This window comes from Catharus ustulatus, chromosome 6, assembly GCF_009819885.2.
Source record: "Catharus ustulatus isolate bCatUst1 chromosome 6, bCatUst1.pri.v2, whole genome shotgun sequence".
Classification (NCBI taxonomy): Eukaryota; Metazoa; Chordata; class Aves; order Passeriformes; family Turdidae; genus Catharus; species Catharus ustulatus.
The window spans coordinates 12,585,263-12,608,972 of NC_046226.1; the positions used below are offsets into that span (position 1 = coordinate 12,585,263).

The 23,710-nt window shown below is 35.7% G+C and overlaps 1 protein-coding gene across 8 annotated transcripts in view; it reads right to left on the reverse strand.

Moving 5' to 3' along the window:
• Positions 1–23,710, reverse strand: part of EML1 (EMAP like 1) — a 128,457-nt gene that overhangs the window by 17,065 nt on the left and 87,682 nt on the right. For 5 of the 8 annotated variants that reach the window (XM_033061527.2, XM_033061525.1, XM_033061524.1 and 2 more), the window contains 12 exons: positions 20,643–20,671; positions 19,191–19,217; positions 15,977–16,106; positions 11,746–11,895; positions 10,639–10,708; positions 8,358–8,468; positions 6,465–6,560; positions 5,817–5,951; positions 4,244–4,343; positions 2,021–2,175; positions 632–757; positions 241–372 (listed from right to left, as the gene is read on the reverse strand). In XM_033061527.2, coding sequence (XP_032917418.1) covers positions 241–372; positions 632–757; positions 2,021–2,175; positions 4,244–4,343; positions 5,817–5,951; positions 6,465–6,560; positions 8,358–8,468; positions 10,639–10,708; positions 11,746–11,895; positions 15,977–16,106; positions 19,191–19,217; positions 20,643–20,671 — 1,261 coding nt within the window. The remainder of the gene's footprint in view (positions 1–240; positions 373–631; positions 758–2,020; positions 2,176–4,243; positions 4,344–5,816; positions 5,952–6,464; positions 6,561–8,357; positions 8,469–10,638; positions 10,709–11,745; positions 11,896–15,976; positions 16,107–19,190; positions 19,218–20,642; positions 20,672–23,710) is intronic. The other 3 variants (XM_033061526.1, XM_033061529.1, XM_033061531.2) reach the window with 1 other exon arrangement.

Genomic DNA, 23,710 nt, shown 5'->3' on the forward strand with positions numbered 1-23,710 from the left:
AATGCTAAGATATTTCACTGAATAAACCAGAGGATCAAACAGTGCATTTAATCTAACTTGTACTCAGAAGAGCTACATTAAAAAGCTTTTACATTGATCTCTATGACAAAATAGGTTAACATGAAATTATTTTTCCACTCAAGTTAATATTTTAATGTATTTTTAAACAATAATCTTAAGAAAAACCAAAATGACTAGAGAATTTCTATAACAGGAGAGCTGTATTTAATAAATTTATACCTCTATAATCTTACTCCAAATAGGATGGTGAGTGGTTGCATCCCAGAGTGTAATGTGTTTGTCATGTCCACATGTGAAGAACTGAGGCTTAGAGGAATGGACTGCAAGTCCCCAGAGCTCATCAGTGTGACCCTACACAGGCAGAGATGTTTTCAGATAAGGACAGGCCACCAAAATGAAACATGTTTAAATAGCATTAAAATTACCAAACTATATATTAAAAACATTAAAAAAATGTGTTAGCTCTAGATAGATACATATTTATAATGATTCTTATTGCTGAAAGTAGTGTAATAATAAATCAGTTGCATATTTATGAAAATTAACTTTAAATAGGATATTTACTGCTCTTACACACTTAGAAGTGTTCTTGTAAGGAAATCCAGCTTACCTGGGTAATTGGGAAAAAGTCTCCTGACAGGGTGCCCTGTAGGACGAAATTTCTGGTGGTTCCTATTAATACAACGTCTCCTTTTCCCTCTGCTACTGTTCTTATTGGACCAAACTGCTCTGGAATCTGTGGTCATAACAGACAAAAGGATAGATAAGTCAGACAATTTGTCAGGTATTTCCATTTTTAAAGATATATTGCCTAGTAAATACGTTTTAATAAATATTGAACAGCGAAGAAATGAAACAAATTAATACATGCGCCTGTCATGCAAAACTTTATAACAACTTCCATCAGCTCAGTAACTTCTATAACACTGCAAGACAAGACATTCTCATCTACATAATACTCAGATAAACCAAGTATTTCAAGAAACATAAAAGCTTCCTTCATGCTGTGTTAATTCAATAGTGTTTAATTGTAGCTGTGATATCAGACTAAGCGTTTCTACTCAGAACATTTTCTAGCAATGAATGTTTCTTTAATTGCATCCTAGGTTCTGAAAGGGCCAGTGTAAATCTCTAAAATAAAGTTCAAGGAAAGATGTAAAAGAAAAAGGAATACTAGAATATGAACAAGTAAGAGAAAAAGAAATACACCACAGTTAGAAACAACAAGCATGTCGCTTGTGCTGTCTTAAAAACTGAAGTACAAAAACAGACTTGCCATTCCAGTTGTATATATATTTGCAACATTAAATATTATTATTACTTATGATTATTATTTAATTAGTATTTAATATTATATACTAGAGTTGAAGCCCTTCCTCAGACTTTTCTGCTGATTCTTCTCTTACATTCAGTATGTAAACAAAGCAGTTCTGTCCAAACAAATTCTGCTTTAATCATTTAAGTTCCTGCATAGCAGCAGGAATAGTTTTCAAATTTTGTTTAAATTACATTTAAAAACCAGCAACATCAATCAAGAAATCAATGAAAAACTTCAAGTATTACAACCTTCAAAACATCCTGACATCATTTTGGGAAAGAGAAATGTATAAAACCTTTTCAATACTGTAATACTATGAAGCTAAACATTGTCTCACATTATTAAATGCAAAGAAAGGAAGAGATAATATGGGAAGATCCAAACACAAGACTTGTTTTCCAGTTACCACAGAACTTAGAAATGAAATATTTTGTTAATGAACAGGGAATCACAGGCATGACCTGAGGACTGAAAACTTGAGATGTGCAGAGCCAGGAGTTGGACTCGGTGATCCTGACAGGTCCCTTCTAACTCAGCATATGAAAATACTGTATTTTACCATTGATCTGTTTTCCCATAGAATACATATCCATAAGAAAAATTATGGATTAAAAAAGATGCTCAGAGGACAAGAGAATTTAATTTTAAGTGGCAGACTAATTTTAAGATAGGAGATATCACCTCAGTTTTGTGAATTTTTTGGTAATTTCCATTCCAAGATATCAGCTTTCGGTCTTTTCCGCCTCCTGAGACCAGTGTGCCATCTCTCAGCATACACAGTGCAAATATTCCACCCTCATGTGCTCCTTGAACTGCGTGGCTTATTCTGTTGGTACCTGGATGGAAGATAAAAAGGCATTACTACTGAAATACTCAGTTTAATAGCTCCTTTCTCCCCATTTTTTCTCCATTTCTCTACTATCTCTCAATCACGTAAACAATGATAATAGTGGGTATGGGGTGCTGGACCAAAACACACAGACCACAGAACAGGCTGAATTAGTATATCTTACGATATATTTCCCCCACCTCAAAAATGAAAAGTATAAGTACTCAGTCTAGGTCAAGGACAAAGTAAAATAAGTTCATTTAAACGTTTCAAGGGGGTTTAAGCAAAATAATCTGACATCACATTTGACCTGCAGTAGCACTACACACCATATCAGCTAAAAACCTATAACCCAGTCACTTTTATCCTCCAAAGATATTCCACAGCCTCCAGATCCTGAACTTGTACCAGAATCTGACTAAGCTAAAGGTCCTTGTATATCTGGCAGAATGTGCTGATCACTCTCCAGAGGAGCCTGTACTTCTTTATTGACAAACTTGGCTTGTTCAAGTAGCTTCTTAGATTCAACACTGTCAAAATCAACTACTTTAGATTAAGTGTCTCTAATTTGGTGAATCATTAATATTATGAAGTACAAACAAATGATTACTAGTGATTTTATTACTGAAATGTGCACCTTGCATCAAAGCTTTGCTAACTTGATATTTAGTACAAGTGAAGGACTAATGCAAGTTAGGAAAATTGCCTTTTCCTTCATCTACTCAGGCACAACTGATTTATATAAAGAAAAGTTTTTGCTAAGCGTAGTCTGACCTGGTGAAAGCAGCCCTGTCTTGCACATAGAGCTCTGAGTCAAAAGTAGTGAAGATATAGAAAGTACACTGTACTGACATGGAAAAACAAGAAAAACATTTTTGCCCAACCCTAAAGAGCTGGCAGAAGTTGAGATCTTGAGCACACTGAAAATTCACTTTTATTTCTGGGAGAAAGGGCAGAAGAGGCTGCTTGCAGTCAAGGCAGAAATTAGTCTACCAGCATTATGGCAAACTGAACCCTGAGCAGTGCACTGCCCCTGTCTCCCCTGTCTGCTGGACTGAAGAACAGGGATGTGGGACAGTGCAATTTCTAAAGCCAGTTTAGAAGGCAAAGTGTTGAAGTACCTTGCTTTAAATTATCATAGGAAAAAGTAAAAGGAAATAAATGAGAAGCCAAGTAACAAACACCATATCCACCCCTGTCTTCAGTAATGCAGTGGCCAAAGAGATAATTAGCTGACAGTCCTTGGTTGAAAAAGAAGTCTACAAAGACAGCCCAGTAAGGCTCAACTGTATAACTGATTCATTGTATTGTTTTCAGGGTCTAATCCCTTTGAGTAGTATCTTGGGAGAAAGCAGTGAGTAAATAGGAAAAAGCTGTCATCCATGTCCCTTCTTCCCTAACTAATAAGGCCTCCTTTAAGGGATTCTCCTTATTCCTGTGCTTGGCATCTCAGGCACTAAGTAAACGTTTAGGATGTTGCTGCTGTTTGCCCTCTGGCAGGCATTGCCTTCTGCTGCCTAAAAAAAGGTCTCTTCTTACTAAAAAATGCTTTGTAAGAAGTTCTTCCCATCCATCTGTTCATCTGAAATAAAGCTGAGGAATTCAATTAGATCTGAATACATTTTAGCTTGACTTCCTAGGTAAACAAATACTGCTATTTGTTGTCTTTTTAAAAGCATGTGTCAATAGGCATAATTTCTGCAAACAGTAGAGAGGGACAGGATAGTAGACTGGAGATCATCAGTTACATTAACAACATTTCTTTCTACACAGTGATTAAAGAGAGAATTTTTCTTGGCATCTCTTACATCAGTAAAAGCCCCACATGCTGGCACAGCTCTGTGATTCAGTATTTAACCATAGGGAACACATTTGATATTTTGTGCTCTAGCAGTTAGGTACAGATATTCCTTAGCTTCTTGTAGAAAAGAATCCAGGCAAAATCTGCTGGATTGGTCTTGGAAAAGAGCTCAAGATAAAACAAAATTTATTCTTCTGGAAATGACACTCTACACTCAAGTCTACACTTACAGTCTAATATGAAGATGGATGTTAACAATGAAATTTTATCTTACCTTTCCCCCAAACCAAAATGTTTCCACTTGAGTCTCCTGTAATAGTATCACCATTTTCAGAAAAGGTCACACACAGGACAAACTTTGGCTTCTCTTGTTTCTGCATGGTTATGAAAAATATACACTCACAGCAACACACAACCCATGGATTTTAACTTTATACATTTGGTTAATTTAGTTTAGTCTTATACAGCTCTATTATTACTTAAATATCTACAAGAGTTAAGCACATTCCTACAGTCTAAATAGAATAATCTGTGCAAGGGCAGAAGATGCATCAGCTGAGGTTTGTGGTACAATCCTGCACCCTTTAATTGCAAGCTGGGGACAGAGTGAGTGAGAAGGCCTGCCAACATGTAACACATGATCAGGAATGCTCTGAGAAAAAATTAATCCACCAACTCCTACGGAATATCAAAGATTTTAAGTATTTAGAGATGGCCAAAGTTTCAAACAAACTTTATGATTATAATTCTTAACTCCAAAAGTTTCTAGAAGGAAAAATGTTATTACTAGAGGGTTTGGCCATAGTGTAAGAATTAAGGAATCATCTTTTGAAAGAAGCCCAAGTTCCAGTAATGAAACCCTTGTATTTAAGACAATGACACCAACAAAAAATGTGTACGGGAACAAAAACATCACTGGTACCTTCTAAAGACATTATAGATTCCTTGCTGACAACTTGTGTGAATGACCTCTTTCTCCCCCAAACTAATACTGTTCTATACTAGGGCCACCACCCTTTTCCAGCTCTAACCATCATCAAGACCAACAGAGCCAGAACAGAGAGAAAAATCCATTAAAAACACATGAAAAATAAAACATAACAAAATTTAAATGCGTTCTCTCAGCATCTCCTCCTGATTTCACACCAAGTATATTAATTGACATTGTAAATATGTTCTGACAATCCTTGGGAGCCATGACTCCACAAGTAGTGAACTAGCAGTCACTGGAGTTATCTGCAGTCATTGCAAATGTTCCTCAGTTGTGCATGTAAGTGCTGTACAACTTAGTCTATATTCAAGAAAAATAACAAAGCAAAACCTTGAAATGAAAATTATATTTACCAAATAGTGGCCAGCCCAATCTGTATTTGAATGACATATGTGCATTTATCTGAGCAGAACACAGGAAAAGGGAAGAAAATTCATACAAATGTATTTTTATGGGGTCTTTCCTCTTACAAAATAAAAATCTCCTCCATCACATTCTCCATTCTCTCTCTCTCTTTTTTTTTGTTTTTTTAAATTAACCTTAGTTAATCATTGAGAGTTTTAAGGTAATGTTATTTTGCACTGGTTGAGGGTGGGAGGTTGGGGGAATGCAGCAAAAAGAATATAGGAAAAAGAATACAAAGAACAATGAGTAATTGCATTTCAAAATTTCAGTGTGGAAGTTTTACCCACAGAAAAGTTCTCTGTGCCATACCATGAATGCTACCTGAGCTTCTGCAACATTTCAAGTTTAATAATGATCACTTGTTTTGATTTACCCAAACCTTATTAAACTTTACTTCTGTATCACTGTATCATTACTATAAACATAAAATTAGAGAAATGTTTTATTTTACCTCAAATAATCCTTGCTTTTTAATAAGGGAATTCCCTTCTAGTGTCCAAAAATAAAGGTGTGATTTTCCACATGTAACTATTATATTTGTATCGGTAGGGTGAAAATCTGCAGCAAATACAGCCTCATTAGAGCACTTGGAAGGAAAAAGAAAAACATTGTATCAAAATCTAAAATGCAAAAGAAAGAAAACAATATTACATGGTTCTCTAGTTAGGCAAAGCGATACTTCTGATACAAGAAAAATTCTGAGCTATTCATTTACTAACACAGACTGGAATATTTTGAAGCCAAAAGATTTTATGTCTTTAGAAGTTAGTATCAAAACACATCCTTAAAAATCATGTCAGATAATGAGAATTTCTACACAAAAGATTACTTTAGGACATTTTTCCTGCACATGCTCCTATCATTGCTGCCTAGAATTTTCTAATCAATTCTAGAATAACAACAACAGCAACATTTTTAAAAATCCAAAACTATTGGGATAATCTCAACAGACAGAAAACTTTCCCTTTCTTCATGTTCCTTGCCTTTTATACAGTGAAAGTGTTGAAAAGGCACAAAAAGTTAAATACAGAGAGGCATTTTATTACAAGAAACCAGATCTACATACAAGCAAGCAGTATAAAATATCTTATTGCAACACCTTGACATCTGCCAGCTTTTCTTCTTTTTGCCAGTCCCACACTGAAAGCACATGGTCATTGGAGTCATCCACAGAGCACAGGCTGCTTCCTCCATTCTGAGGGAAAACATGGGAAATATTAATGCATTACCCAGACAACATGAGGAACATATGAATACACATTCAAATATTTAAATACTTGTGTGTAAATGGAGATATTTACACATATTTATGCTTTAATTGTTACACTTGCAGTTAGAGCTCCATAAAATATAATATTTTATAGGGTCATTGAGAAGATGGCCAAAAAGGGACCTAGAAGAGGAACTTTTGCACACTGCAGACAAGTGTCAGGAATGTGGTAGGTATCTCTTTACAAATATTCAGTAGAGGAAATTCCAAAGAAAAATTACACATTGTTATCTATTTTATTAAGATTTATTAAGATTTTTATTTTCCTCATAACTACATTGGATTTATTTCTTTGCAATTTAAACCAATTATTTCTTCTCAGATGTCTGTTAATACAGGAAACAATTCCATTCTTCATATTGGCATAATGGATCAAAATCAGAGAACATAGCTAGGAATTAGAAAATAACTTATTCCTGACAGATGTCTTTTTTATAGTTATGACATTTATCACTCTCTCTAATCTTAATTACTCTAATTCCTTCATTCTTTGTTTATGCATCATATTTCCTAGACCTTTTCCTGTTGGTACTCATTCTTCCAGTGTGTGTTTTTACCTATGAGGTTGCATGGTTGTTACTCTGATGATTCAGGCCCTCAATACACATCAGACACAACTACAAAAACAACTGTGCCAAAGGAACCCATGAGGTGGGTCAGAGGCAGGATTAGGGAACCTGAAGAGAGGGACAGCTGAAGTGAGAGAAATGCTGCTACAAAATGGGAAATGATGCTCAGAACAGGCCAAGCTGTGACAAAATCACAAAGCAAACAAATTCTGGCTTTCTTCTGGCAAACGCCAATAGTGCTCCTCTGTTATTATGCATCTATTTCCCTCCAGAGGGGTATTTAGAGAGCATTTACTTGCTAATCCTTTTTATTTATCCTCCAAAGGTGATGTCAAACTGTGTTAGCTTTCAGCCTTGTATTCTTAACTTGTTCTCCCACTACATCTCTCTCTTTTCTACTTTCTATAAACACAGTTATCAGTGGACTCCAAGTGTTTGTAGAAACTTTCACTGAAGTAAGTTTTGCCTAGGGAATACACCAGGTAGCTCTCTTCTATCTAAAAAAAGACAACCAGACACCACCACATACACTGCTTATAGATTCTGTTGTACACAGGGGATTTTGCAGCTTGCACATGTCAGGTCAAGTTTTTATATGGGACTCAAATGCTGCATGTAAATATTTCCTTTATCTCTCTGACAGATTAGAGTTCAAAGGATGGTGCCAAGAGGCAAACAACGGGATTTTTCTTTTTTTACAATCCTTTATCCATAGGCCTTTGCTGTTTTTCAGCAAAAGATTTTGATTCTCCTGTGGAAGCCTCCATTTTTTAAGTCTTTCATGAATCATTTTAGACACAGTGAGAGGGTTAAAAGGTGTGTAAATTTCTTATGTAGGGAGAAACAGAATAGGATGATTCAAGGAAAGTAGTGGGGCTGAAATTTCAAGTACACAAGTTTTTTTGCAACTGCTGAATAAATTAATTGCAGTTTATTTTAAGTATATGGTAAATCTGTGAGACTGCTGAGATACTGTTAACTTTAATAGCAACCTAAACTGTTAGAAACAACTGGGCTGCAAGCTTTCTTCCTCTAAAGAGGAATCTGAGAGGAGAGACAGCTTGGAAGTTTCTTTTGATCACCTTAATTTGAAAGTTTTCAAAGATCTTTCCAGCAAACAGTCTTAATATGACTATTCATTTACTTTACTTACAGATTTAGAAAAAGCAATGCAAGTGACAGCTCGGTCAAAAAACCCCATTCCAATGACATGCAGTGTATTCAGAGTCACAGAATCCCAGACACGCACGTGTGGTGGCAATTGCTGTAAAACAGACACAAAAAACATCAGCTCAACCAATGATGGAGAAAACCCACCAGGATTTGAAAACACGAGCATGCATCTGAAAAAAAATCACAATTGAAGGAATGAAAATTATCAGAACTTCTCTAGAGCCACACATGTAAGTACAGATACACTACAAATGTTCTGCTGATTACTATGCCTAGGACCAATATCTGGGCTGACTATCCAGAGTGTACAGCACGTCAGATGTCGCTGATCTGTTTGTGAACTGAAGTTCATGGCCACTGAGATATTCAGCATGAACTGAAAATTGTTGATGACTTTGTGACATGGGATTTACTGGTAGGCCCAGGCAGTGTTTAAACTATACAAATAGAGGTAACTCAGGTAAATGTAAAAGGTAAAAGTGTGAAAAGAAGATCAGGAATTTCTAAAATGTAATTCATTTCAACATTATAAAAATGGTCGGGAAAATAACTTTATGTTCAAAATCTTCTTTATAATCTTCTTTATAATCAGAACGAGATTTCTGTCGTAACTAAAATTCCAGATGTACATTCTGGCCCGGGATGAACTCCCAGTGGAAGCCCCGAGCCCCCCTCCGTCCATCCCTCCCCGCTCGCTGCTCTTGGCGATGGCTCCCACGGCCACCAGGGGGCAGCCCCGGGCAGCTGGTGGAGTCCTGCCCTTTAACACAAATAATATATATTAAAAACCCCCGAGGCCACAGCAGTACCTCAGTTACATAAGTGGCTTTTATATACCTATATACCACATTCCACTCAAGCACAGACCTCAAACTTTTAGGTTTTACTTCATAAATATAATGGTAAGTAAAAAAAAGCTCCAACACATAATAAAAATTAAGAGTTTACATTGCTCAGCTAAGTTATCCTTATATGAAACTTACATCGCATAACTGGGATTTCATTTCTTTTTCACTGTTCTCGTTTTAACTGGGATAGAGTCCATTTTCTTTTGAATAGCTGGAGCAGTGCTGTGTTTTGGACAAGAATAATGTAGATAACACAGATGTTTTGGCTGTTGCTGAGCAGTGCTTACCCTAAGTCAAGGACTCTTCAGTTTCCCATGCTCTGACAGTGAGGACTAGATGTGAAACCAGGAGGGAGCATGGTCCATACAGCTGACCTGAACTGGCCAAAGAGATATTCCATACCACAGAATATCATGCCCAGTACATAAACAGGGGAGTTGGCCAAGAGAGGCCAATTGCTACTGGGGGATGAGCTGGCTATCAGTCAGTGAGTGATGAGCCATTACAATGCATATCACTTTTCTCTCACTTTTATTTCTCTTTTTCTGTTGTCTGTTTTGTTTATTTAATTTTAATTAAATAATACTAACAACTGTTCTTATTTCAAACCACACGGTTTATCCTTTTTCCAATCCTCCTCCCCATCCCACTGAGGGGTGGGGGGTGGATGAGTGGCTGTGTGGTATTTAATTGCTGACTGGGATTAAATCACGACACTCAAAGTAGTCAGCATATTGATAATCCAGATTTTATCCCAAAATTCTTCTTTGGCATCTGCCAAAAAGTTTGGAATAGTTTGGTTGTGACAACAACTGCATACTTTGTTGAGTAACATTTTCCTCATGGTTTTTACTGCCTCTGCTTGTTCCCATTCTTTTTCCCTTTTGTAAGCTCTTTGGAGCAATGTTTATCTTACTATGGTCAAATAAAGTCCCAGTTTACAGCTAAGCTCACAATAACACAGGTGACAATAAAGAGAAAAATATTCTTGCTGAGATGATAAAAGTTTATTTTTTTTTCAGCAAATAACCCAAACCTGTTCTTTGTAGTTTGGTTTTGATAGCTGTGATCAAAAATGAAGCTGTATACTGTAAAATTTAATGTCCTCCTTTTCTCCACATCCTTGTGCCTTCTCAGGTCTCCTTTGCAGCCTCATCCTTCCATGCCTCTCAGAAAGCAGCTCTAGATTTACCTTCAGTCTAAGTCAGGGAACCAGAAACCATTGACCAGTCTTGACAATGGAACTGGGTAACTGTGATAGTGTGCAATAGGATCTCTCAAATTAAGTTTTGCTTCTGTTCAGTCCAAAAATGTAAGACCAATTACAATTAGAAAAGAATACAGTATGTATCTTCCTAATAACGTATTAATATGAAATATAAACAATTATACATCAGAAAAGCAGCCACTTACTTTCCCATCCTTGGATGTCCCTGCAACTTGACCTGTTGCTATAGTGATCCTATCAGGATGAACAGCCAGGCTACAAAAGAAAAGAAGAGGCCAAACTTACATCTATTGATTGTCTATTTCAACAAGCTATTACTTGAGCTTGTAATAAATAGTCCTATTTTAGTAATATAAAGCACATAGCACACGTGTAAACTTTTTAAGAATATAAAAACAGAACTGACAAAACGATTGTCATGCTCTTGTATTTTAAAATAATCTGAAATCTTTTTTCATTGCATCTGCTTCGCATGCAGTTCTAGAGGCCAAGTACCCTACAAAATGAGCTGTGGCAATAATTCATTTAGCTTTACAAACCAGAAAGGCATCCTCTTTCCAGTAAACCTGATAGCTTTGAAATATCTAGAGACAGAAAATTTAAAAGAAGGAAATGAGATGGAACAGGTCCAAGGTAAAAATCTCCTTGTAAAACAATCAGATTATACAAGTAATTTGGTTTATGAAACGTGCTCACAATTCAAGCAGATTTGGTTATCAGGCCTATTTTTGGCTTTGAGGGACAATAGGTGTTTCATAATGCCTAATCTAAAGAAGGGATGTTAAACTCATTTCATACATTAGGGCCCATCAGATAATCCAGGTGCTCTTTTTCAGCAACACTGTGCAAATACACCGATACCATCAAGATAAACCATATGTTTATTTAGATTTCAGTTTAATGGTTCTGTTATTTGTTGGTATCTAGTATCCTCTGAGCTTCAGCACACTTAACTCACTTTGAAGCTCAATCTGGCATGGGTGCATGGCAGCAAACAAACCAGGTCTAGTTTACAGGCCATCTGCCATGGGGTCAGCATGCCTGAACACTACCAGGAAGACCACAGGTAAAATTACAACTATTTTGCTGGTTAGGTTGAACATAAAGGAACTGTACAGGGCACTCAAGCACTGGTGAAGGGCAATAAATCAACCCTTAAAAAAGGCAAGGGGAAGATTCTAAAGAATAAGATCATCCATTCAATCATCCTAAAAGAAGAGTAAGGAAAATTAGTGGATCTATTTCAAATACTGTTTTATGAAGAAAAAAATAACTATTAGTAGATGACTTACCACTTCACATCATCATTATGACCAGTGTAATGTCTCTGCAGTTGCTCTTCAACATTGAATAACACAACTACAGAGGCGATGAAATACACGGTCTCGCCCGTTGGCAGGAGATAGAGATTGCTGCGACAGTCCCGGCCCCTGTATCCGTAGCTAGTGTGTTGGTCAAGCTGCAATAACATTATCTACCAATGAAGAATGTTAAAAGCAAGGAAAAAAAAAAAGGAAAAAAAGGCCTTGTATTCTGTAGTCTCTGTCCTAGAGCCTCCATCTCTTGGCTTGAGCACAGCTTCATTACTTGACAACCTTCAGAACTCTTTCCCTTACTACAGCAGAGAGCTGAAGCACTTTGCAGACTTCAAAAACCTGCATATCATACAGAAAATCCTTAGCAAAAAATATGGGAATTTGCAGATATCCTATTCCTTTAGTATCCTCTAGAATTTGCTAAATACCAGACAAAGGCAATACTAATTTTGTCCCAGGTGTATTTACTATTTACACTGTTTGACTAATTAAAATTAAAAATTGGACTTGATAGAAACAGTCATAAGTCATTCAGCACATCTCTCTGAATTACACAAGGATTGATTGCATTATCCTGTGTGCAGGTTGATTGATTTCATTAATGTGGACATGGCCAGCCAGATGGATGAAAACCATAAAAGGGTTACATCATCCATTCCAATTTATTTTTGTAGTATTTAAAAAGCAGTGGCCCAGATTCTGATGTTAGTCATAGCAACACAAATCTAAAATTAATTCAATGAAATGACTGGAATAATAATCTCATTTAGACTGCATGTTAATTCAGCCAAATTCTGTAGTTTTATTCTTCTGAAGAGTCATAAGGGACTACAAACTATTTTGGTTTTCTTTTTTTTTTTTTTTTTTATGGGAACAGAAAGAAACAGCATTAGCAGAATCTTGGCAAAACAGAATTGCATTCTAATTGCAGTCAACATGGAGAAACTAGCTGTGAAAAATATATGAACAGATAATGAAACCCCAGTTACATGATCTAAACAAGATGCTTGTGCTTTATTCTGTATGGTCAATTATAAGCCACTCAAACTAAAATAGTCATGTTAACATTCTAGAAGTAATAAGGTCAATAGCTATGCTATATAAATACCTATTTTAGAAGAAACAGCTTGCTGATTTTTTATTAAAAATGCAATAGAACTAGTGCTGCAGACCCAATTATTAAAGTGTGAAGAAACATCTCAGCCAAAGTTTTCTTCAAGTTTGAGATATTAGAATGCAAAGACATTGAAACAATATCTTCAATTACAAAGAATTTACTATCAGTTTGAATCTGTGACAGTAGGTGTTACTGCTGTAGATTGCTGGACAATGCTTTATTTGTTTAAATTTATTTTTCTCTCTAAGGCCAGATACTGTTGCAAATTGAAGCCAGTAGTATTTCCCATTATTTCAACAACATATACTCCAATTTATAGTGATCCAGGAGCTGAAGTTAGTGTAAGGAATTGAACGTCTGAAAAAAGTGAAGAACATTACACAGACAGGCATAAGTGCACAAAAAAATCTCAGTGCACAAAAATAGCCATTAAATGGGAAAGATTGCATTCTTTAGGGAAAATCTCCTTTCTTTACTATTCTTCCTGTGGGGAACAATGCTTCATTCAACCTTTCACATGACTGCTGTTGTCAAACACTCAATTTCTTTCTATCAGCCTTTTTTCTCAGATGCAAACTCCTGAGGTTGATCCCTCCTTCTCCTCACTGTTTCCCACACTCGGATTTGGTGGCTTCGATGTGGATTTGGTGAGCTGGCACTTCAGGGAGTGTTACCTTGACCTTTTCTTTTCATTTGGCCTGCAGTTTTTGTTTCAAACCTCCTGCTTGCCAAGTGAGTTGCTCTCAAATGGATCTGGGCAGGCCACTGCTCCCACCCTGATGCCCTCAGTGCTGATTTCTCACTTGGATTTTCCACCTCTGCTCCAGCCCCCCTCATACATCAACACTGAGCATTTTTGTTTCTTCTTGTCCTAATATATTTGATGATATATCAAAGGTGTGAACCTTTTTCAGCTTACCCAGGCAGCTGCTAACACGACTGCAATGTTTCTTTCTGGTTCTGGTATGCCCTGAAATCTATACATATTAGATTTTCTTCCTTCTGTTTCTCATCAGTCTGCTTTCCTTTCCATTTGTCCACACCACTTCCAATATCTTGTTTCCCTATCCCCATTCTTACATTATAGAGCATTTCTGGCTGAACTCCCACAGCTAGATCATTTGTCTGTTACAAAGATGTTTTTTCCTATTCCAGTTCCGTTACCCTCCAATCAAACAGTGCAACTTCTCAACTGGAATGAATGCCTGCAATATCGCTTGGTTTTCTGCTGTATTTGTCTTTCTTCTTAAATGATCGTAAGGTCCTGCCCACAGTTTCTTTTCTCCTTGTTACAGTCTGTTAAGTGGGCATTATCGTCTCCCTGGGTTTTTTTTAATTATTTTTAAATTGTCTTTCTATACTTTCCATATACCTAGTCATTGCTATAAATATTAAGTACGGATGTCCCGATTGGATTTAATTGAAAAATAAATTAGAAACAGAAGAAGTTAGCACAGTATTTTTGGAAAAAACTACCTCCTCCTAAATACCATTTAGAATAACCATCTAGGGTTAGTTAGATTGTTTTATTAATTCACACCTCTTCTATTCATAGACAACCTTAGGATTCTGCTGGGTATACAGCTACACACCTGGAAGGACATTTGAATATTCAAACTAAAAATAATAGTCCATCTGGCAAATATTCAGTCATTTAAATAAGCTTAAGTGAGAAACTAATGTGACTGAAATCATGACCTACCCTAATTATAATTCCTTATAATAGTCTGAAATATTGATGTCAGGTTCCACCTACGTACTGTTAATGACATTCTGCTTTGTTTCATGGTTGGATGTTCTGTTGTTTCAGCAAGCTTTCTAACACATTCTCCTTATCATTCTTAGGTCCCCTGAGTGAGGAGCTCCTTACAACTGCAAAAGAAATCATTCAATTTTGTCGTGATAAATGGTGAGAACCGGTACAATTAGATGGTAAGATGCTGCAAGCAGTGTTTATCACTCTAATCTCACCTGTTCTATTAATTTTTTTGATTTTTTGTCTTTTAAACTCATCTTCACTTATTTGTGCATGCACTTTCTGTATAGTTCCAGCAGAATGGGATAGAACCTACAGCCTCAGCTGCAATAGGAATAATAAGAATGGTTACTAAATCTGTCATTAATCTCTTGTGAATACAATGGGACTTTTGGAAACTCTCTGAACATTCTGAAACCACATGCAGTTCTATTTATACAACTTTGAAAAAACTATATGCAGTCTGTCTTCTTTTATGAAGACAAAGTATTTTCACTGGAACCAAAAAAGAGACTTTTCTTATAAAAAACTTTATGAAGACATCATCTCTCCAAAGATAATGGATATTACAAATAGAGTCAGGTCTTGTTGTGTTTATATTTTATCTAGAATCATCTACTATATATAATAAGATTATACAAAAGTGAAATGTCTTTTTTTTAATAAAGAATATCATTATACTTAAAAGTGAAATAGGAAAACTTCTGTATGTAATTAAACACTTCTTTCAAGTTAGATTTCTGCAATTATGTCCACTCATAGAAGTCAGTAGAAAAACCTGGCTGCTCAGTATTGATGGTGTTTAAGCCCCCTTTAGACACAAATCCAAATATTATTTTATCTATTACATTTTATAAATTTTATGGCTAAACATGTATCAGTTGCACAGCCCTATTCAATTCAGGGTTTATTCAAGTTGAATGTACCATCCTCTTAAGGACAATGACGTACATTTATAAAACAGTTAAAAATGTTAAATTACTGCTAAGAACTAGAAAAAAACCTGAGCTTGTCTTATGCATATTATAATTAATAATCCCAGCTCACTACATTCTTATGATATGCCTAGTTTAATCTTTGGCTAATTAGCATGCTTCAGACTTAACCTTCAGGCAACATTTAAGCAAAATCTTTCTTAAGCTGTCACCCTGTACTTTATAAGGTGTAGAACAGCAGTCTCAAGAAATTAACACCTATTTTCAATGGAATGTCACTTCACCAATTAAATGAGCCCTATGACCTTAATCCTGCTGTACTCTAGCTCCAAAAGTTACTTAACCCAAATCATTATGGAATGATTGATTTCCAGTAGTCCTCCAGCACAGAAAGGATACACCCATTCCAGTTTAAGCCTCTTGGCTGGTAGTTCTACTTTTGCTTCCAAATTGTAAGATTCCACTTGCTCTTTGGGCATGTACATGGTAACAGGACGTCCACGAAGAAACATTTTTACGTATCCTTCCTCTACAAAAGGTGAGAAATGTTTAACGTTACACAAAGAAGCCATCAGGGAGAATTCCAATGCTCCTCCATCCCTTCCCACATAACACTTTGGTGCATTATAATTACAAAACGACATGCAATCTCAAACTTAGAAATTTAGCAGGTTTTTTTTTCCCCTAAATTGTAATCACTAAGCAGAATTTTAAAGAAACATATGAAGTCCCTTCTTCCTCTAAATATTCTGAGTAGCAGAATTAGAACTAAACAATGTCATGAAGAACTACAAACCAGAAAGGTCTGAAATTGAAACTTTTTCTTTTAAATGTTACAATATTATGGTTTTTAAATATTAAAAATGGAGGGGAACACATCAAAGATTACAATTAACGCAGAAATACCACTTAAAATTAATTTTATTTTTAAATCAATGTTTACAGTTGAGCATCAGCATCTAAATTATTTTCCAACACTCAGTCGCGTTTTTTGCATCCCAGTGTAAAGATATGCTTTACACTTGATACAGTGTTAGAGATACATTCAAAATAAGGAACACAAACAATTAGTAAGAGTAATCATGCTGATGTACATGCAGAAAAGATACGTGCTTTAAGAATTACTAGACATTGAAAAAGGAATGACAACATTGACAGCACATTAAAAGAAAGGAAAATGACATACAGGAGAGAAGCTACAAAAACTCAATTGGTTGACAGAAGCAAACATTTCTAGAAGAAAATACTAAAAATAATGTGTTGAACTGGTAAGAAATATTTTTGGGGCAGAGAAGCAGAGATTAATAACAGATCTGGAAGTACTGACTTGGGGACTTCATGGGGCTTATAAAACTAGGAGATCTGGCAAATGCCATGAAGGTCTGACTAGGACTTTTGGGAAGTGGCAAGGCCAAAGTGGGTGTCCTGTGAACTTCTGATGAAGTTTGTCCAGATTCAGAACGTGCTGGCTCTTGCTGCTCCATCGGCAGATCAAGGGGTTCAGCCTTGTTCGCATGCGAATCAAGCAGTTTTGGAGTCAGTGACATCTGTAGAGTTACTAGACAGAATAATCGTGGGCACAGAGGAAATGGAAGGGCAAAAGTAACAAAAATCATGTAAATGAAAAAAAAATTATACAATTTAGGACTGTTAAATTATGCTATGAATTTTTAAGTATTATTACAAATATACCACTATTTTTAAAATTTGAAAGCTAAGGCTTTATTTTAATTGGAAATAAGCATATGCTACAAATCCTGACTAAATTAGTAAGAATTATTGAACAAATAAACATCATAGCTATGCTGTATGTAACTAAATGTGTATTTTGCCTTTAGACTAAGTCATATGGGAAAGATATCTACCTGATCTGTCACAGTAAAGTTACAGTTAGGTATCTCTAGCTTCATTTACAGAATGCATACATAAAATGAAAGCAACAGAAAACAATGTTAAAAAGAAGAGATAATAATGATGAAATAATGGTGACAGAAGGTTGGAACTTCAAGATGCCCGTTAAAAGGATAGAATATTGGAATTTTTTTAAGCAAATCTACTCCAATATATCTGTATTGGAAAATAAAATAGAGGGTAGAGCATTAAATAGCAAAGCATTACAGCACTATTGTATGCGCATGCAGCATCTATTTAATGAGCTTCAAACACGTGCCAACACTGCTGATGCTGGTGCACTGGAAGTCAACAGATTTTCAGCAATAACTACTGGTTGTACTTATCAAAGGCTGTGAATGAACCAAAGTTTAATTCACCAAGCTGCTCTTCTCACCTGAAGCTTACAGGACTCATAAAAGTTGCATTTACAGTGGGAGCATTTGACCTAGTCACACCAGACTAGGAAAGTACATACTAACCAGTAAACTATACCAAGGATATAACGAGTTTATAAATTATGCCTTCAGAATGTGTATATGTCTCTCTCCTACTATAAAGAGGAACTTAGGCTGATTAGGTCAGGCATAGAAGTCATATTGTGTATTTATTTCTAAGTCTTGGTATTATTCCATCTCTACTGTTTTTTGTCCCTAACTCACATACATTATCTACACAATCAATCTATATCCTTTTATTCATACTTTTCTTATGTAAATTTATAAGACAGTAAAGTTCTAAATGTAAAGATATAAAGACAGACAATCATCAAACTACAAAGAGAGACCAACAGTGGAACTTTAAAACAAATGTATCTTTTACATCTGCAGTTTTGTAAATTTGATATTGTTGTTGCATAAATTAACAGTTAATGAACTGAAATAAGAAGGTACATCAACGCCAGTGGGATCTGCAAAGGAGACCACCACTGATTGCAGGTATAAATTTGTACAAAGAATACACAGAGGTAGAGACTCTCTAATAGACTTTGCCTTGAGAATGAACATTTTTTGCTTTGTGAAATTCACATTTATTGCAAAGCGGAAAGACACTGATTAGTAGAAAAACTGTTAGGATATAGCTATTTCTAAAAAGCAGATAAATCTGTGATTAGATCACAGATATAAACATGCATCAAAAATGTGCATATTTACACTAGAATTTAAAGCTTTAGAAACCAACATGGTATGTTTACCAAATGTAACTGCTTTATGACACTAAGCAAAAAGCAACAAGAAATTAGTTGTAGGTCTAGGTCTGTTTACTTAAGATTCAGAAAAATCTACAATCTACTCAGTAAGAAAAAGCAAGAAAAAACAAAGGCTTCTATGATCACGTTAGGCTAACAGCAAAACAGCCAACAAGAGGGCAAATTCTATACGAATTTCAGCAAAAGTGCAGAATGCCATTTCAAACACAGTGAACATCCACGTGTTGCCATATAGCTCTCTCAACATTTTTTTCCTAATTCAAATTCTTAGGAATAAATCCACAGGAACGTAAATTATAACCCATTATTACAATTAAAGTGCACCTGAGGGTTATAATTCAGTAGATCATATAAATAAATGGCATAACATTTTTGTTCCACTCAAAAGAACTAGAGAAGTTTTAACATTGCAAAATGCGCACAAGTTAGAAAACAGTTGTATATATATTGAGCTTTTATCCCACCAGAGCCATTTTGCTTCGAGAGCTATGAGGTTTTGGAAGTGAAGCCTACCTTTGCAGTGTGTCACACGGCGCTTCCCTTGTGATTACAGAGACAGAGACAGAAGGGCTAGATAAAGATGTGTTTGAATACAATAACTCTCTAAATACCTGCTCTACAGGCTGTCCAGTCTTAGTCTGCTGCAGGCTAACCTGGGGTTGACAAAACACTGAGCTAGACACTGGGTAATTATCTTCTAAACCTCTTTTCTCAGTTAGGGGCCTCTGGTTCTACCATTAAAATACTGGCTTAAACTCCGTTGTATAACCATTTACTGAAGTAAAATACCAAGTATAACCTTCTTAGAGAAAAACATGCATTTCAGAAGGAATTTTGCCTAGGTGAGAATGACATCAATGTAGTGTCACACCTGTTTAATTACTGACCTTTATCTATGGGAAAAGTGGCAGAAGAAAAAATATTACAAATGCCTTTGATTACATGGTATAAGGGAAGCAGAAAAATTAAGCAAGGAAAGCATATTCTGCTTTCAGAACTTTTCTTTTTCTAAACCATCAGTTTTCATGGAAGGGACATGAACCATGATTATATTGTCACAAGGGAATAAAGTGCTTATTTAATTTCATGTATTTCTGACTTCAAAATCAGTTACATTAAACCCTGAAATATGGCTTAAGAGCTTTGTTGGATGCTGATCAATCCATGCAGTAAACAAAAGTTCTCCAACTTTTTTGCCTTAAAGTATGATTACTGTCACAGAACTATGCATAAAAATAATACAGTACATCTGATAAATTAAGAGGGTTTTTGCCCTTCCCTATTTTGCTAAAAAAAAAAAAAAATCTGAATTTTAGTTGTCATTGACTTTTCATAGCAAAAATAACTGTTATATATACTAGTCAGCTTCATATTTTTATTGAGACTTCAGAATTTTTAACTGTCTAATGACAGGGACAAACATTGCTTTCACTTACACCTACTATTTAACTTTCAAAATCTTTCATCAGGGGTAGTACCTAAGTTGTAAAAAGTTGAAGTGCTTTTCAAATTAAAGATAGATTACCAAAACTGTGATAACACACCACCCTTTTCTTTGTAATTTGACAAATTACATTACAAGGCTTTGAGACAGATGTGGCAATCTTTAGAGGGCATCATTTTATGATTAACAGGACAGCATCATCGCTGGAACTTGGCATTGCTTCAATTACCAAAACACTGATACTGCTTTGAAAGAGAATACGTATGCAAAGTAAGAAGACATGGTATTTTTTGTCCTTGTCTTCTTACAAAGAGTCCCAACTGTAAAATAAATCTATTGGACCAATAAGATCTAGAGTGAACTGATCAACTTTTTAAAAATATATCAGCATCAGCCTGTAAGTATCATGTTTAGATCCCCAATACCAATTTCTAGGCATCCACAGAAAAAAGGGGGCTAGTGGGGGAACTCAAATATGTTATCACAGTTACTATCTGCTTAAAAATTTTAAAAGTTCCTACCTGCACTGAACATGGGTTCCTTGGGTTTGCTGTGAAAATAATGAAGAAATTACTATTTTAAAAGTATGCACATACAGTCTACACCTGTATATGTATCAATATAACATAAAACTAAAAATGTAATAACATAAATTTTTGTTGACTGTATGTATGAATAAAAATACTTTTTCAATTAAATTATTTACAAAGTAAGTCCCCAGGCAAACACAGTTAAACAACCTTGATGGCACTTTTACATTCAATTCTCATTTCATTCTCAAAATTACAGATTTTCCTCTACTAATTATCAAATACTCTTCTTCTGTGAAGTTAGTCCAGTTACAGGAGAACGCAGGAACCGGCCTTGAGAAACTGTATCCTTTTTTATTTCCATACAGGGTTTAAGGAGCAAATCAAAGTTTGAATCCTGTTTTTTCCAAAGACTTCACATAAAACATGGAACTGCCCAGTTGTTTCTTGGTGAATGACAGTACTTGGTAAGACACAGAAAGCACAAAATCATGATTCAAATGTCTTCTCTTTGTCACTGCACAGCTGCCTGCAAGACAGCCGGAAATAGGTTTTTCTTTTTGTCTTGAGAAAATATTGGGAAAACTTGAGGGGAAAATATATACAGCATGTTGAGAAGCTCTCTGGATAGTACTACCCTGGCCAAAAGGAAGGAATCTGTTAAGAAATGAAAGTCATTGGGGTTTTTTTGTCCTTTGTCCCTGTCAATCAAGTTTGAGGGTGTTGTTTCTGATGATAAACATATGGGACACAAAGCTGTACAACACAGTTTATTTTCTTTCCAGTTCCCTCTTTTTAATGCAATAAAACTTCTGAAGTATCAGATAACTGCTGTAAGTTTCTTAGGGTGATCCCAAAATGGTTGAACTCCCCATCATTCTGATGGAGAAATACCGAAGCATGAAGTATTCCTATAGCTTGATGCCATCTCACACCCCCTCCTAGACTGCAGTGGGCAGATAAGGAGAAATCAAAAAAAGAAACAAGACTTTGTTGGATTTTTGCACACAGGTTTTTTTCTAAGCATAAAATATTCTCTCTCCCTGCAATGAATGATGTAGCAAATAATTCTATTGCACCTTTTGCTTTGCTTTGGTTTGACATTTATATTGAGAATAATACTTTACTTAATGATAAGCCCAAACCAAATCAAAATTAATTCTGATTCTACTCCCGATTTAGCAACTTTCCATAATATCAGCCTTTGTGTTAATCATGCATCAAAATACATGCTTCAAGCTGGCATACACAGCCAATGTAATTTATATAAATAGCATGATGTGCTGCCATTGTTAACACCAAGATGAACATTTTTTCTTATGAATGAAGATATTTTTAGAAAACAAAAACTTTATGGGATGGATCACTAGTCAGAAATGCTGCCATGTTAGAGACAAAACAGTCCCTAGCTCTGAAAAGACCATGCTGACCTATTCCAGCTAATCAAGCAAATGTGAAATGCTTGATTCATGACAGTAATAAAGCAAATCATCTGTATTTTCTAATTATACAAACCCTAACCACACACAGCTCTGAGCTCTGGCTACCCTTCTTCCTGAACTTGAGTCACATCCTACTTATCTAATCCTCAGGAAGGCTTACTCCTGGCTGATAGCTACAGGAGTAGGGACCCTTCATAGCAGGATGGGAGATTATGGTCATCTCCTTATGCTTAAAGCTCCTTGAAAGAGCTTTCTTTAGCATTCTGGCTTTGTGTAACAGCCTACAACCCTATACGCTTTGAAAAACACAGTCACAGAATATCTCAAGCTGGAAGGGATGCAGAGGGGTCAAGGATACAAACAGACTGTGAGTGGATTGTTAGGTTAATACACTCTTCCTCACTCTTTCACACATAAAGTCAGCTTTCAGGGGACAGTCTTAGCCCCAGAGTATAGAATCATCATTTTCCTTTCCATAACTCTTGCTTTGTATTTTGCATGGCGGCTCACTTTCAAGAAGAAGCATGAGGCAGGTCTTTAGTCAGCCTCTTCCACAGGATAAGGACACTCATTCTTCAAGCTAGGGTGCTGAACAGGCTGCATGGGACAGAAATGAGGGGGAAAGTCTCTAACCATACAGTGACTGTTTCTGCAGTGGTACCAACATCACGAGCACCAGCTGAGGCAATCTAACACATGCTCTTGATTAATTCCTTGGAATACTTGCACTTTACTTAATCATTGAATGGTTTGTGTGCTAGACCTCCTCCTCAAGTTCTAAGTGAGTGATTTCCGATCAGTGCTGTTGCTCAACCCTTTGTGGCCCAACAACTGCAAAAAAACATAACCATTGAGTTTCTGTTGAAATAGGATGTAAAAATTAAAAATGCATCTTGAGTACTCTGGTCAACCTTAGAGCAAAACCAAAACATTTTGCAGAGAACCATTATTTAGTTCCAATGTTTTTACTTCTCAGCTATTTTGGAATCAATTTTCAAGTGTTCAGTACACCAATATAGCTCATAGAAGCCATACCTTTCCTTAATTTAAATGAATAACCTAACTAATAGTCTCACTTTATGTGTTTAGTAGCTTTAACATATAACTAATTTCAGATAATTGTCACCTTAAACAGGTAGCAGGATCAGAGATATACTCATAAAACTGACTTTGCAAAGCACTGTATTGTATTTAGACTTTGACACGCAGATTTTCCACTGTATAACACACACTGAATTCATCTTTTGGGCACTTGATCTAATGCAATTTTTTATATAAGATAAAATACACAGAGCAAGGGCATTGTAGGATCATTTTTGTTAAAACTTTTTCAAAAACTACAGTAAATTACGACAGCAAATTGGAAAAGCAATGAGCTTCACCATTGGCAGGAGAAATGCTTGCTGCTCATATTTCAGAAACAAGTCTACCATCAAAGTACAGAAACTTGTTTTTTAAGAAAAACTATCCATAAGACATTTGTTTTGTTGATAGAAGATAAGGTTATTTTAATCAACAAGGTCACCACATAATGGCTGTTGATATAACTTCATACGTGTGATAGAGCAGGAAGTTATACATATATGCAAAATAAAAAGCAAAGCCTCAGGAAAAAAA